We start from the raw sequence: 14,745 nt of genomic DNA on the forward strand, positions 1-14,745 counted from the left end.
TTCCTGATTACAGAAAGGTGTTCTGTTTACGTCTTTATTTCGGTAATTAAACGCACAGGAAGTACTTCTGAGGGAAAAAAAGCTGGAAGCGAGGGAGGAACGCGACATAGTCTTGGGGCAGCCGGTCGGCTAGCCTAGGTGCCACAGCCTAGTTGGCCGAAGCAAAGGTGGCCTCAAACGCGGACCTGAGTTCTGCTCTTCCCGGAGCCGGAGCCAACGCCCGTCAAACCTCCGCCTCGCCGTGCTTGCCAAAGAGGCACCGCGGAGGCACCGGCAAGCGCCACCCCCACGTACCTTGGACACCGAGGAAGTGGCCATAATCCACCGCTCCGTGTGCCTGCGCACTGAACACTTCCGCGCGCCCCTGCGGAAGCACAAGCGACTTCCGGCGCGGAGGCGGGGCGTGCGGAGGCGGGCTTCGGGTCGGCATGGCGTGCGCCTTTCGTAGGTCGATCGCCTGTCAGGTACAGTCGCGAGTGGCGAGCCCGCGGGCGCCGGGGCCGCGGGGTGCAGCCTAGGCCGGCTCTGCCTTCTCCCCGAGCAGCGGAGGCGGACGACCCGCGAAAGCACTGGGCGCTTCCCTGTCTTGGCAGTCCCGCTCGTCGTGCTTTAATCCGGGAGGAGTGTCTGTGGGTTGTGATTAGACCCGGTCGAAATTACTAGTCCTCCTTCGTTTGTAGTCATTATTTGCTTTCATCCAGTAACCCTGTATTATATTTCGTTTCTAAATAAAATATTTTAGAGCGTTGAATAAAGTAGATAAAATAAGGGCCAGGCGTATAAGTGCACTCCTTTAATCCCAGCACTCTGGAGGCAGAGGCAGGAGGGTCTCTGTGAGTTCGAGGCCAGCCTGGGCTGCAAGAGCTAGTTCCAGGACAGCTAGGGCTGTTACACAGAGTAACCCTGCCTCGAAAAACAAAACAAAAAATTTATGCTAAGGGGCTGCAGTGATGGCTCCTTGGGTAAAAGTGCTAAAGTTCGAATTCCCAGAGCCTGTGTAGAAAAACTTGCGTGGCTAAGGGACTTGTACCCCTCATTTGTTCACAGCGTCCAGTCCTGCCTGAGGTCTGCACAAACTTAGGCTCAGTGTGACTGAGTTGTTTTGGGCAATTCTGGAGATGTTGCATATGCTTCTTAGACATTAAGCATTAAGTCCTGTTTATATCAATGACTTTAATGTACAATCCGTGTGTCTGTATTTGTGTGTTCCGTCATGTGGAGAGGGCAGAGGACGGGTGTGTTTGTCTTAGGCACCGTCCACCTCGTTTTCTGAGACAGGGTTTCTAACTGAATCTGGGGTTTACCCATTCAGCTAGGCTAGGCTGGCTAGCCAGGGAGCTTCAGGTGAAATAGTGATTCTGGCGTGAGCTGAATTCATTGTCTGGGACAGGCAAAGAAAGAATTCACTGTCTGGGGAAGACAACAGACCAAAATACAAGAAAAACGGGAGACAGAGAGAATGAAACAATGCTTTTTACTAAGGCCAGCTTCTGCCTCGGAAAGGGGAGGGAAGAGAAATCTAGGGTTGGGGAGTCTGGGTCTATTTATGGGAGTTGGGGGGGAGGGTAGGTTTTATCAGGGTTTCTCCAGTGGCTGTGCATGGCCCTCTGGCCCACCAGGGAGATGACCACAGGCTGTTATGCACTACTTGCTCAATTAGGGAAGTGGTCATACTTTGAAGGCCCCTTTCTCCGTCTTTGACTTGCCTTTCCAGCTGTTGTCCATAACTCTTGCTGTCCTTTATCACAGGAAGGCACTGCTAATCAGTGCGCCTTGTGCGCCTTGCAGGTGTTGCTCTTCTTAGTGCTTGGCAGGAACTGTAAGCCCTTAGTTAGCCTCTGCTTTCTTTGTTCTCATCTTTATGTGACCAGTTTTTGGTTTTACCATGGCAGGAAATTAACACCGATCCTAACTACTGTCGTAGCTAATCTTCAGCTCTCAACTGTAAAGGGATAAGAGATGGTTCATTCTGGAGCCAAATTTTAGTAACCGTGGCCTAGGAACATGGATTTATGGTACACCAATTTCCATAGTTCCAGTATGGAAGCAGTTTAATGGAGTATTTATAATAACAAAAAAGAATGTTATAAGTCAAAGCATTTACGAAATATATTGGTGGAACCATTAGTGAGGTAAGTTACAAGATGGGGTTAACGCTTCTGTAGACCTTGGATAATGTCTGACAGCCTCTTAGCCCTTCGCTGGGTGGGAGCTAGGGTTTTGTTAAGTTAATGCACCCTAGAAGGTTTTTATGTTTGCCAGGAAGTTAGGTCTAGGTAGTTGTCTCCAGATATTAGGTCCAAAGGTGGGCGTGGCCAAGAGGAATTGCGATTAGGCTTCAGATGTGTAACATTCCAAACTCTCCACAGCCACTGGAGATTTCATCACTTAGCTACTGCAGACACAGCTTCTTTTCAGGAATTCTCCTTCATATTACCAAGGTGTAGCTGCAGTTTTTCTTGGTTACCTGTACCAGAACTCCTTGTCTGTGGGGCAGTCCGGAGTGGTCTCCTTCCAAAAATAGGTACAATTTAGTTCCTATGCATGGGCAACAATGTCTTACATATGTTCCTCAAGAAAGCCAACTGGCTTGCTGATACTAGCACATAGCCCTATGCTCCTCCTTTTTTTATGCAAAAAAAAACATGCCGTGTATTTTTATCATATTTCCCCTCCCCCTTCCTCCTTATTTGATCTACTTGGTTATTTCATACCCAGCTTTAGTCCCTTTTCTTCCTCATCCCTAATACCTCATCTCTCCACAGCGCCAGCCCTGGAGGTTGCAGGTCTGTTACCAGGCTCAGCTCTTACAAGAGTTAAGTTAGGGTTCCAAGCTCAGCTCCCTGTGCGTTCAGGACAAGCGCTTTGCCAATTGAGCCTCGTTCCATCCTCGTTGGTGCAATCTTCTGTAAACTCTTCTCCTTCCTCGCTCTTCTTGGTGCAACATCTAGTTCCCAGAAGTCATCTCTCAAACAGATTGCTTGCACCGAAGTTAGGAGGCTTGTCTCTACCACTGCATTTTGACCCGTTGTGGTTTTCTGTCATGGTCTCTGCTTCACAAAGTTCTTCCTCTCTTGTACGCCACACGCCCTAGGAATCGCCAAGTCCTATGTGCCTGTCACAGGATTATTATGAACATGGAAATGCCTATACCACCAAACAGCATAACCATGAAAGAAGTTCCTTACGAACAAAGATGCACCTGTTTCTACTTATTATTTTTGCACTAAGGAGCAATCCTGGGCTTCATGCATACTAACAGGGCAAGTAGCTGGTGCTTCACGGCTGTGTGAGCCTATGGCCTTTGCTTTGATTTTTGTTTTGTTTCTTTACTCCTGATGTTCTGATGGGTAAATCTTTTATGGGGCTCAGGCATGGGGATCAGATTTTTCCCTAATATTTACTTGTTTATCTACTAAGTGCCATAATTTTTTTTTCTGTTTTGTTCATTGTTATAGTATCAATGCCTAGAATACTGTCTGGTACACATTAGCTACTCAATAAATATTGTTTTAATGGAAAATAGTTTTGGATTTTCAGTGATTTGTATCTTTTTTGTATATTTCTTTCAATTTTTTTAAACTGGCAAACATAAAATTCATTGAAAGACAAGTAGTCCTGCTTGCTACTTAATAGTCAAACCCTTATGTTTTACTCAACCCCCGACACTCAGAAATCTTAACCTCAGTCTGATAGTTTTATGTTTCCAAACCTTTAATATAGGTTTCACATCATGTATTTGAGGTTCATTTATGTTCAGTGTGTTAATGACATTTCTTTTATTGCTAGTAGTAGTCCATTCACTCTGGAATAGATACAGCAACAATTTTATCCTGTTCTTTTTTACTTTTAGCTTTCCAGAGTCTTGGCCCTTCCACCAGAAAGCTTGATCAAGTCAATATCTGCAGTTCCAGTTTCAAAAAAAGAGTTAAGTATACTTGCGATGATCTGAAATTTTACTTATCCCTTCAATTTACAGAATAAACCTTAAAGTTATGATTCATTATATTCAACTTGTTATAATTGATATTATAAATTTATAGTTCTATTTAGGTATCTATGGTGAATGTGATATTCCTTTGTTAATTATTTTCATGTTTGGTTTTGCTAACAATTATGTCAGTCTTTAGGAAGGAGATTCCAATTTGTTTAACAATAAGAGAATGACAATATGGTTATAATCTCAGAGCTTTTGAAGGATTATTGAAACTTGTATAATCATCTGATGCTTGAATACTATTGTACCATGTTTATCTCCCAGTTCGGTTTTTGTTTGAGGTTTTATTTGAAGACTCCCAAGCAATAGAGAACTGTTGGTTAGGGCTATGTAAAAATCTATGTTGTTTTCTTAGGTACAGGGAAATGTTTTGTTTCCTTATTAGTGTGGTCATCCTACTGTTAACTTAGTGTTTTGCTAAAATCTTCAGTGCTTTAATAGAATGTAGTCTATCCATGAGTGTATAGCCCTGGGCTGCAGGGACAAACATGTTCAAAGCAAAGAAATTGCATCTGCACTAACATGAAAAAGTTTATTTCATATTATCTCAGACAATACACTAATAACAACTACTTCTATAGCATTTACCTTGTAACAAGGATTAGAGGAATATAAAGATAATTTACAGTATACAGAGGGTATGTGGAGGATACGTGGAAATCGCACATACTGTGTGCAAGAGGCCTTGAGCTTCCGCAGATCGTGGATCTCTAGACGTCTTACAGTCAATCACCAAAGGAGGGCTGTGCTCTCTCAGTTAGTTCAAGACGCCTGCCACACAGTACATTCCTAGCTCTAAGGGTTTAAAGATGGAATAGGAAATTCTCAGTGTCAGTTTACCCTTTGTTGTCTGAATTTTATTAGAACTTTCACGTGAGGGGGCGAATGTTCTCTTCATGAGGAGGAAGAGAAGGCAAAGACTAAAGAGTGCCCATACAGTTACTATTTTTAGCTTTGGAAAAAAATGAAAGTAGGGCTGGATGGAGCGATGCATGCCTTTATTCCCAGCAAACAAGTCAGAGGCAGTTGAATCTCTGTGAGTTCAAGGCCTGACCTACCTAGTGAATTCCAGGACAGCCAGGGCTGTTACACAGAGAAACCCTGTCTTGAACAACCAAAAAAAGAAAGAAAGAAAGAAAAGAAAAAAAGATGGAAGGAGGAGGGAGAAGAAGAAAGACGCCTGTTTGCTAATCATCCCCATTGTCATTGTTTTCAGTGGTCTTAGCAGTAAGTTAGTTTTAAGCATTGTAATAGACTAGAAGAGTGATTTAGCTTTTCATCCTCTGCCACAAATATTAGAAATATTTGTGACTCCGTTAGATTAATATAAGTTTCCATGTTAAAAATAAAATTGCAGATGTCTTACTATTTATAAAATTTAGAATCTATATTTAGCAATTTATGGTTATTTCTTTGAGTCTTCCTAGGTGTTTGAGAACCATGCTGTAAGACTGTGTTCATATTAAATCTTTTATAAAGAATCCTAGCTCTGTATCAAAAAGCTGCAATTTGGTCTTTGATATATTCAAATCCCTGTCATCACAATAATATTAGAGCTCCTATTACTTCTAGTTTTACTTTATTTTTTGACTTTTAAAAGTCTTTGTTGGGGCTGGAGAGATGGCTCAGTGGTTAAGAGCATTGCCTGCTCTTCCAAAGGTCCTGAGTTCAATTCCCGGCAACCACATGGTGGCTCACAACCATCTGTAATGAGGTCTGGTGCCCTCTTCTGGCCTGCAGGCAGACACACAGACAGAATATTGTATACATAATAAATAAATATTTTAAAAAAAAGTCTTTGTTGTTTGTATCATGCTTTGTGTTTTATTCCTATTTTGCTAAACTAATTTCTTTGGTTGCCCATATATTGGTTCAAATATTTGACTAAGTTATTAAAATCCTTTGCTAAGGAAGAATACAATAAGTACATTTAAACCTTAAATGAATTTCTACAATTAAATTTCATTTTCAGAAAATTTTCATTTTCATAAAAAATAATCTTAGAAAAGAAATGAGCATAATTTCCCAGCTATTTTAGTATAAACAGGACAAGGAAAAACTTCCCCACAATGTTAGCGTTGCCAGTATTTGATGTGTTATTTAGCATCAGATCTGTGACTAGCATAATTTATAACTGAGATGTCGTTTCTCAATAGCCCTGTAAAGTAGATACTTGTTATCATCATTTTACTGAGGTTCCAAGAGATTGAGCAATGTGTCTGGAATTACACAGACATTAACTGGTAGGTGAACTTGTGTGGTTTTATAGGTTAGATATCAGTTTGGATTGATAAGTAGATTCCATGCTAAGTTTTTGTAGACCAGGCTGTCTTCAAACTCACAGAGATCTGCCTACCTCTGCCTCCCAAGTGCAGGGATTAAAGGCATGCGCTACCTGGCACTACCGCCACCTGGTAGATGAGCCACTTTCAGTTTGGTAACCATCTAAACTGTCAAGCCTTTTTTCCAAATTCAAGTCCCCCCCCCCCCCCCGTATGTATGGCAGGGGTAGTTGATTTTGTTTTGTTTTCTCAATGAGACTGCAAATACTGTTGTGACTGGATATATTTCTTTGATTCTGTTATCCTGGAAATTGCAAGGCAGTGTAGCTCACTAGTTGTAGGATAGCCAAGAAAACAAAAAACTAACAAAAAGACTCAGGAAATTTCATTAGGTTTTCATATAATACATTCTTTTACTTTGCTGTATTTTTTAGAATATAATTTGGTTACAGTATTTCTCCTTTCCCCTTCCTCCTTCCAAATCTTCCCATATTTCCCTCCCTGCTCTCCTTCAATATCACGCCCCCCTTTCTTTTACTGTTATTGCATGTAAATAAGTGTAGGTGTATACATATTATTCCTAAATAATTATTACCTGTTCAGTCTGTATATTCATAAATATTTTTAAATATAACCTGTTAAGTGGTTAATGCTACCTGTATGTCTGTTTTGGGGCTTACTGGTATGCATTGGACACTCTTCCCCAGGGAAGGCCACCTCTCCTGCTCCAAGCTTTCCTCGGTTGCCTACAGTTCTTTCTGTAGGGTTGAGGCCTCATGGGCTTTCTCAGTCCAGTTTGTCGTGTCCATTAGTGCCCTCCCTATTCAGCTCATGTTTGGATAGTCAATGCTGAGACTTTGTGGGTGTAGCTTCTGGCATTAGTAGGAGACACAGTCTCACAGCACAGGGCTTCCCTGACCCTCTGGTTCTTACAGTCTTTTCGCCCCATCTTCTGCAGTGTTCCCTGAGCCTTAGGTTCGGTAGTATCTTGTAGACATATTGGGATTGCTGGCATGGACCGCATGGCGACCATCGCTGCTAAACAAAGTTCCAGCATTTCAGCATTGCAGACCATGCTTCTCCAACACCTTTTGGCTTTAGTTTTTAGTGATTCGCACTATTAATGCCTTTCCCTTTGGAAATTTTGTGCGGGCTTTGGTAAAGGATGAAAATGTGTACAATGGTAGCCTCTCTAAACAAAAATAATTCTAGCTGCTGCAGAACCAATAATTCCATTGTGCCCTCCTAAAGTTAGAGATTTACTAGACACACCTGATCCCAAGGTGAAACACCCGAGGCTGTTAAGGGCTAGAGTTCAGTTAGTGAGTGTGGAATGGTGCAATATAATGGGGAAAGAGGAAGACATCAGGCCTTCCCTTAGGGGAGCACGTGAGTAAGACTGAGACAGAAAGGAACACAGTTAGGGAACAGCTCAGTGCTTATCCTCTTTGAGGAATGAAAATTGCTCTCAAATTGTAGTACAGCATCTGGTCCCCAGAAGTCCTTTCCCAAGGACTCGCATTTGAATAAGGCCTCCCTCCTCAAAGGGCTTGAGCAAGTTCCTGCTTGCTAAAGCAGTCGTTCTCCTTATCTCTGGAAGAGGAACTCTGCTGTGGCTGGTGCCTATTACCAAGGTCAGGGCTAGATTCCTCGACCCCTGATCTCAAGCCACACCCCACCTCACTAGTCCCTTCTCTCCCATTTAAATCTGCATGCAGCCGAGTATGCAGTCTTTTTTTTTTTTATCCCATTAAATGCACTGGCAGCCATCCTGATTCACCCTGATTGTGTTGTCCCCCACCTCATCCTGACCGTCCCATGTCGTGTTGTCCCCCCATCCACCCCCACATCTCATTGGGACCTTAACCTGTGCTGAAACAGGTCTCCAGCAGACTGCATATAATATATTTTGATAATATTCTTTCTCCTACCCAGCTCCTCCCAAGTCCTTTCCATTTCCCTGTTATGCCCAAGTTTCAGGTCCTCACACCTACTAGCCCAATTTCATATTATTTCCCATCTGTCTTTAAAAAACAATAAATACAAAAAGCAAACCAAAAATCAAACAAAAAAGTCTAATAAGACCAAGAGTACCAAAAGGAAATTAAAAGCTCACAAAAAATCAGAGTCCGTTTTGTGTTGGCAAACTACTGGCCTCCTCTGTAGTGTGGTTGATGTATTTAGGGACATCCCATTGGTGAAATTACCCAACAGGTGTGATTACTTGGCGTGAGTGAGAAGGAACACACAACAAACCCGCTTAGGAGTTTATGGTGGGGGGTACAGGCCTGGTGAAGGTCAGTGTGCAGAGAGAGAGACAGACCATTAGGCACTTCTGCCTGAGCGCTTGTCCTCACAAGCATGGCCCTAGAACCCGGAAGTGTCAGCCTTATTGTGGCTGAAATCATAACAGCAGGCATCAGTTGCATATAACTTCTTGGTTAGGGTTGGTTATTTTGTGCACACTTCCCAGGAAACATGTTGGTGTCCATTAGAGTTTAGGCTCTGTAATGTGATGTTTACACAGAAGCCATACAGGAATTTTCAGGCATTTCAAGCTGCATGATGAGGGACATGAAAGAAGTCACCTGTATCCTTCCAGAATATATTCCTTTAAGTGAGTGACGTGGGCTGGACAAACCATGGTATAACTCACTTAACTCTCTTCCGTTTCTCTGTTGACCATCAGAAGATGTCAGTATCTGTAGTTGTGCAGTTATTTGTATATTAATAATGTCTAACTTAAATTATCACATCTACAAAAGATTCTATAGAGACAATATGATGAGCCACTTTTTTTGTTTGTTCTTTTGGGTGAGGGTTGTTTTGGTTTGGTTTGGTTTTTGAAATTCAAGACAGGGTTTCTCTGTGTAACAGCCCTAGCTGTCCTGGAACTAGTTTTTGTAGACCAGACTGTTCTCAGACTCACAGAGATCTGCCTGCCCCTGCCTTACGAGTGCTGGGATTAAAGGCATGCAACACCACCACCTGTCCAGATGAGCCACTTTCAGTGTGGTAACCATCTAAACTGTCAAGCCTTTTTTCCAAATTCAAGTCCTCTCTGTCTCTCTGTCTCTCTCTGTTTCTCTCTCTCTCTCTCTCTCTCTCTCTCTCTCGGCTTATACGGTAGGGGTAGTTGATTTTGTTTTGTTTTTCTCAATGAGACTGCAAATACTGTTGTGACTGGATATATTTTTTTGATTCTGTTACCCTCCTTACTTGCAAATAGCTTCTGTAGTCATGTAACTGACTGTTCCTTTAGCTGGTTCCACTGAAGCTTTTAATAGTTTAGTGGAAAGTACCAATAGCTGTGTCCATGTCTCTAGTGAACAACTCAGTGTTATAAATAACATTTTTGTCATGCTGAAACTGTTGGGTATGGGGAGGGGGTCGCACAAAGATGGGAGACAGACCACCAGAGTCTGTTAAGCCAGAAGCAAATTTAAAAAAAAAAAAAACAACCAATCTCCACCCGACACAAAAGCTTATCATCTAGCTGAGACCACAACCAGAGATGGACTTATAAGGTTGTGGCAAAGGAAGGTTATAGCAAGCATTAGACAGTAACAAAAGAATATTTGCAATCTTAAAGTAAAACCTAGATACAAGTTGCCCTTCTTTGCAGTTTTCATTAACAGAGTTTGTAGTTAGACTAGTGTTTGCGTTTTAGGTCTTTGTTTCTCCCTGGCCCTCCCTGATGGTGTTTACAGAAGCTCTGCACTCCCTCAGCCAATTCCCATAGCAGGGACAATGCATAACCGAAAAGTCATGTACATCCCGTCATTTAAAAGTTAGCTCAGGTCAGTTGCTGGCATGAGTGGTTGGGGGGTATCTAAAAGCTGAGGGCGGCTTCAGTCTTGCAGACACCTATCATTTGTAAAGTAACCCACTGTTAATAGTTAATCCTTAAGCTGATGAGAAAGCTGCTGACAGCCTGATCTCATTCTCCCACTTCTTTATTTCTGGAATCTGTATTTCTATATTCTTATTCTTGAACTCTTCAAAACTTAAATTACAACCATTTAAAAAAACATTTTTGCTCTTGTTATTTGGACAGTTATAAAGAAGCACTTAGTAGGAGAAGCAGCTTTATAGCGGACGTCAACTCAGTCTTTTCTGAAGCTGCTTCCTAGTTGCATTTAACTTGCCAGATATCTGTCTGTTTCAGGTAATATGCAAGAATTGTATAAAATAACCAAGATTTTAAAAGTTATAAGTAAAAACAAAGTTTTGTATTTCTTGACTTTCAGTTTTGAAGGTTTTCATAATCCAGTGATGACTCTCCTCTAGACAAGTGATGTTTTTCTAACAGCTCTTTCCCATTTCAACGTTCATCTTTAGAGAAGTGGCAGACTTCCAGCTTTCTGTGGATTCCTTGCTAGAAGACAACAATCCGCAGTCACAACTCGATGCTCAAGATCAAGCCAGGAGACTGGCAGAGAAGGTATTTCACCTCTGTGTTGTACTGGACTGAGCACTGGAGGAGAGCACAGCTCACAGGCTGCACTCACGTTTCTCTGTTCAAGGCAGCTTGCAGGACCGTTCACTTCATTTTAGCTGGGAGGTTTCTGTGATCTTTCACATCAGCTGTAAAATATCTCTTTTGTTGTAGTTTCTTTCTGTTGTGATAAACATTGACCAGAAATGACTTGGGGAGGAAAGGGCTTGTTTGCCTAGGTAACAGTCCATCATTGAAGAAACTCAAGACAGAACCTTATGCAGGAACTGATGCAGATGCCAGGAAGGAATGCTGCTTGCTGTTTTGCTCTCTCTGGCTCTTGATTAGCTTGCGGGTTTATACAACTGAGGCCCATTTACCCAGGGATGGTACCACCTCCAGTGGGCTAGACCCTCCCACATCAGTCACCAGTCAAGAAAATTTCTCATGTACACCCTGGGGCAATCTGGACAATCTGATTGAGCCCATTCAGTGAGGTTCCTTTCTCCCTGGTGACTAGGTTGATATCAGGTTGACAGTGAAAACTGATTAGCACACTCCTGAGCTAACATTGTTTAGCTGGTGTTTTGCTTTGTTTTATTTTTTTATTAGCCATGGGGCTGAAGTGTTAATTTATAATTTATGGATTGAAACTGTTTAAACTTTTAAAAAAGATTTATTTATTATGTATACAGTGTTCTCCCTGCATGTAACCTGCCAGCCAGAAGAGGGCGCCAGATGTCATTATAGATGATTGTGAGCCACTATGCTGGGAATTGAACTCAGGACCTCTGAAAGATCAGCCAGTGCTCTTAGCCACTCAGCTTTCTCTCTAGTCCTGAAACTGTAAAAACTTTTAAAGGCAGATTTATTTATTCCCCTGCAACTGGAGTGACAAACAGGGAGTGACAAACAGTTGTGACTACAAGGACTAGAACCCAGGTCCTCTCAAGAGCATCCACTGAGCACTCTTAACATCTGACAGTCTCCCCAGCCCCCTGGATAAGTGCTTGAATGTAGAAAAACAAACTTGATATATTAGAGCAGTAGGTTGCAATTCTTTGAAATGAGCTTCTAAGAAGAGCATTAAAAATATGAGAAGAAAAAATGTATGTGGAGTGAATGGGATGATCGCAGAGAAGTTGTAGTTGGATGATTTCATAAACTCTGTATTTCTAAGTCCTTTATCGTGGGTCTAGTAAAACAGAGGAATTGGAAAGGTTGTAGTGAATGACCAAATCTAAACTGTTAGCTTCAGATCTTTACACAAAGCATGTTGAGAAAGCTTTCGTTTGTTCCTAAGTTTTTAATAGGGACATATATTGCTCAAAGATGATGTCAAGGAACTCGAAAAAAAAAAAACTGAAACAGTGAAAGTCACTATTGGAAAAAAAAATATAACTAAAAATGACGGCGAAAGGAGCTTTGGTAACAGAATAATAGTTATTTGGTAACAAGGTCACTTCTGTTCTTTTATTAATACGGATAATACCTGATATTAAGTTCTGATACCAGGAGTAGAATTAATCTATCTTTTAAATTTCAGAAATAAAGACTGATTGCTCTTCAGTGACAGCAGGCATCTTTAGTGCCATAAGTCTGTCAGAGGGTTTGAATGGACACATGCAGGAAAAGTAGACTCTGTAAGAGGCTTCATTCTGTGCTTGTGCAAGTGCGTTGGCAGTAGGTCCGACACAATGTCCTGTTTGTGGCTGTCTTGAAAGATAAGATAGTGTTCACTGTATGATAGATGGAGAAATTTGAGGTAAAGGAAAGAGAAAAGGGAAGGGGGAGACTGAATAGCATTCTAGTGAGGAAAAAGAAAATGTGTTTGTATAAATAGGATTTTGGAACAGAAGACCTTGGCTAAGACCCTGGTCTGGCTCTAATGCCTGAGAACTGATTCACCTGCTGTCTTGTAAACCATGTTTATGGTGTCAGAGCTACTGATCTCATTAGGTCTGTTCTACAATATAATCTGCTTTACATGGTTTGTTATTTTTCAGCTTAAATGTGATTCGGTGGTAACTGCCATCAGTGCTGGTCCAGGAACGCTGAATTTCAAAATAAACAGAGAATTACTAACAAAGGTAAGAGTGGATTATAGTCTGGTCTTTGTGGATTAGTTTCCTTTCACGCTGTTTAGCCACACTGCTCTCCCAGCTCTCAGACACCACCTCAGAACCTGTGCACAGGATTCCTCGGTCTGCAGTGCAGTAGAAGTTAATCTTTCTTCCTCCCTCTTTTTTTTTGGGGGGGGGGTGGTATTTCCAGTGTTTAAATCCAGGGCTTTTCATATGCTTAAGCAAGCACTTTACCACTTAGTCACAGTGGGTTCCCTAGCCCTTGACAGTCTCTTCCTGATCTTCTCACTGTGGGCTGTCGTAGCACTGTTAATCTCTTCTTGCAGAAAGCACCTTGCTATTTTACATGCCATCTTTTTCTTCTTTGTTTGGTTTTTCAAGACAGGGTTTCTTTGAGTAGCAATTCTAGCTGTCCTGGAACTCACTCTGTAGACCAGACTGTCCTCGAATGCAGAGAGGTCCTCCTGCCTCTGCCTCTGCCTCTGCCTCTGCCTCTGCCTCTGCCTCTGCCTCTGCCTCTGCCTCTGCCTCTGCCTCCTGGGTGCTCAGGTTGAAGGTGCACCTCACATTCCATTTATTTGTCTGGTGCCGCTTGTCAACTCTTATTTCACTTTGGGGTTTAGCGTCTGTCTTTCCCACTGTCCTGTTTCTATGTTTTGCCATAATGCCTGGTGCATCATAGATTCTAGATAAATACTGTTTGTTGATAAATGTGCTCTGTAGTGAAAGTGTGTTGGTTTCTACTCCCTGCTATTCTATAATCTGTTGGAAACGTAAGACTTAAACTGGAGAAACCATGGGATAGCTTTTTCTTTTAATAAAACAGTAAGTAGTAAAGTTAAAAGGTTTTTAATACAGTAAGAATAAAAAAATTCAGATGCTGAAGTCGGGATGGGCCAGAGGTGTTGGAGAAACCTTGCAAAGGAACTGACTCTCTCTCAAGCTAGTACATCGGAGAACAGGTGACCCTGAATACGTGATTACATGAAACCTTTAAGTCAAGATCATCTTGATCAAACACGTGCAGTCTCTAATTAACATAGTTGCTTGATTGGGAGAATTTCTGCTATTTGACTTCATGTCTCCTGTATCCCAGGCTGGTCTTGAACTGGATATGTAGCCAGTGATGACCTTGAACGTCTGATCTTCTTGCCTCCACCTCCTGAGTGTCCGGTTTATAGGCCTGAGCCAGCACACCAGGATTATGCAGTGCTAGGGTTGGAACACAGATTTATACAGGCAAGGAAACTGCTGTTATCAACTGAGCTGTTATGACCTTAGGAAAATTAATCTCCTTGCCTTGCCTTCCTTGTTTGTGAGCATAGTACTCATCTCTGAAGCCGTATGAAGATTAACTGAGTTAATAAATGTAAACTCCTCATCCCAGTCTTTGTAACATCATTTGCACTCAATAACTGATCAGATACTGCTTCTGGCTGTGCTATTACTATTTCCGTTGGACCTTTGGCAGTTAACCTTATCTCACGAAGCTTCAATGTCCTGATCCCTCAGTATCATTCGTAGTTACTGTAATAATGAATAGATGAGATTTATGGGCCCCGAGTAGCCCCTTCATTATTAGCTCACATTGTAAGTGCCCTCAGAGAAACTGGCAACAAGTGCTGTTGGTTCCAGAGCAGGTGCTGCTGACAGTGCTGTAAAATTCTGGGCTCTGAAGTTAGAGTGAAGAAGTTAGCAACATTTAATCTCCAGGAACGCAGTAGTTAAGGACATTCTTTTCACCACTAAACCCCACCCTTCTGTTCTTCAGGCGGTGCTACAGCAAGTAACTGAGGACGGCTCAAAGTATGGATTAAAAAGTGAGCTTTTCTCGGGTCTGCCCCTGAAGAGGATTGTGGTGGAATTCAGGTGAGTACTCCAGTTATGTGGTGATGAGCCAGCTGATGGGGCAGAGAGGCTCATACCTCGGGGTCGAGTTCTCTT

General features: G+C 42.1%; 1 protein-coding gene across 2 annotated transcripts in view; it reads left to right on the forward strand.

The window, feature by feature from the left end:
* Nucleotides 1–314: 314 nt before the first annotated feature.
* The window catches only part of LOC121458380 (probable arginine--tRNA ligase, mitochondrial), a 46,437-nt gene continuing 32,006 nt past the window's right edge, over nt 315–14,745 (forward strand). The window contains exons 1-5 of one of the 2 annotated variants that reach the window (XM_041667642.1): nt 315–464; nt 3,854–3,927; nt 10,621–10,723; nt 12,724–12,807; nt 14,573–14,670. In XM_041667642.1, the coding sequence (XP_041523576.1) occupies nt 429–464; nt 3,854–3,927; nt 10,621–10,723; nt 12,724–12,807; nt 14,573–14,670 (395 nt within the window). In that variant the 5' untranslated portion in view covers nt 315–428. Of the gene's footprint in view, nt 465–3,853; nt 3,928–10,620; nt 10,724–12,723; nt 12,808–14,572; nt 14,671–14,745 lie in introns of those variants that run through there. The other variant, XM_041667643.1, reaches the window with a different exon arrangement.

The sequence above is a fragment of the Microtus oregoni genome, unplaced genomic scaffold, assembly GCF_018167655.1.
Source record: "Microtus oregoni isolate MIOR12 unplaced genomic scaffold, Mior012 000017F_ref0000208, whole genome shotgun sequence".
Lineage (NCBI taxonomy): Eukaryota > Metazoa > Chordata > Mammalia > Rodentia > Cricetidae > Microtus > Microtus oregoni.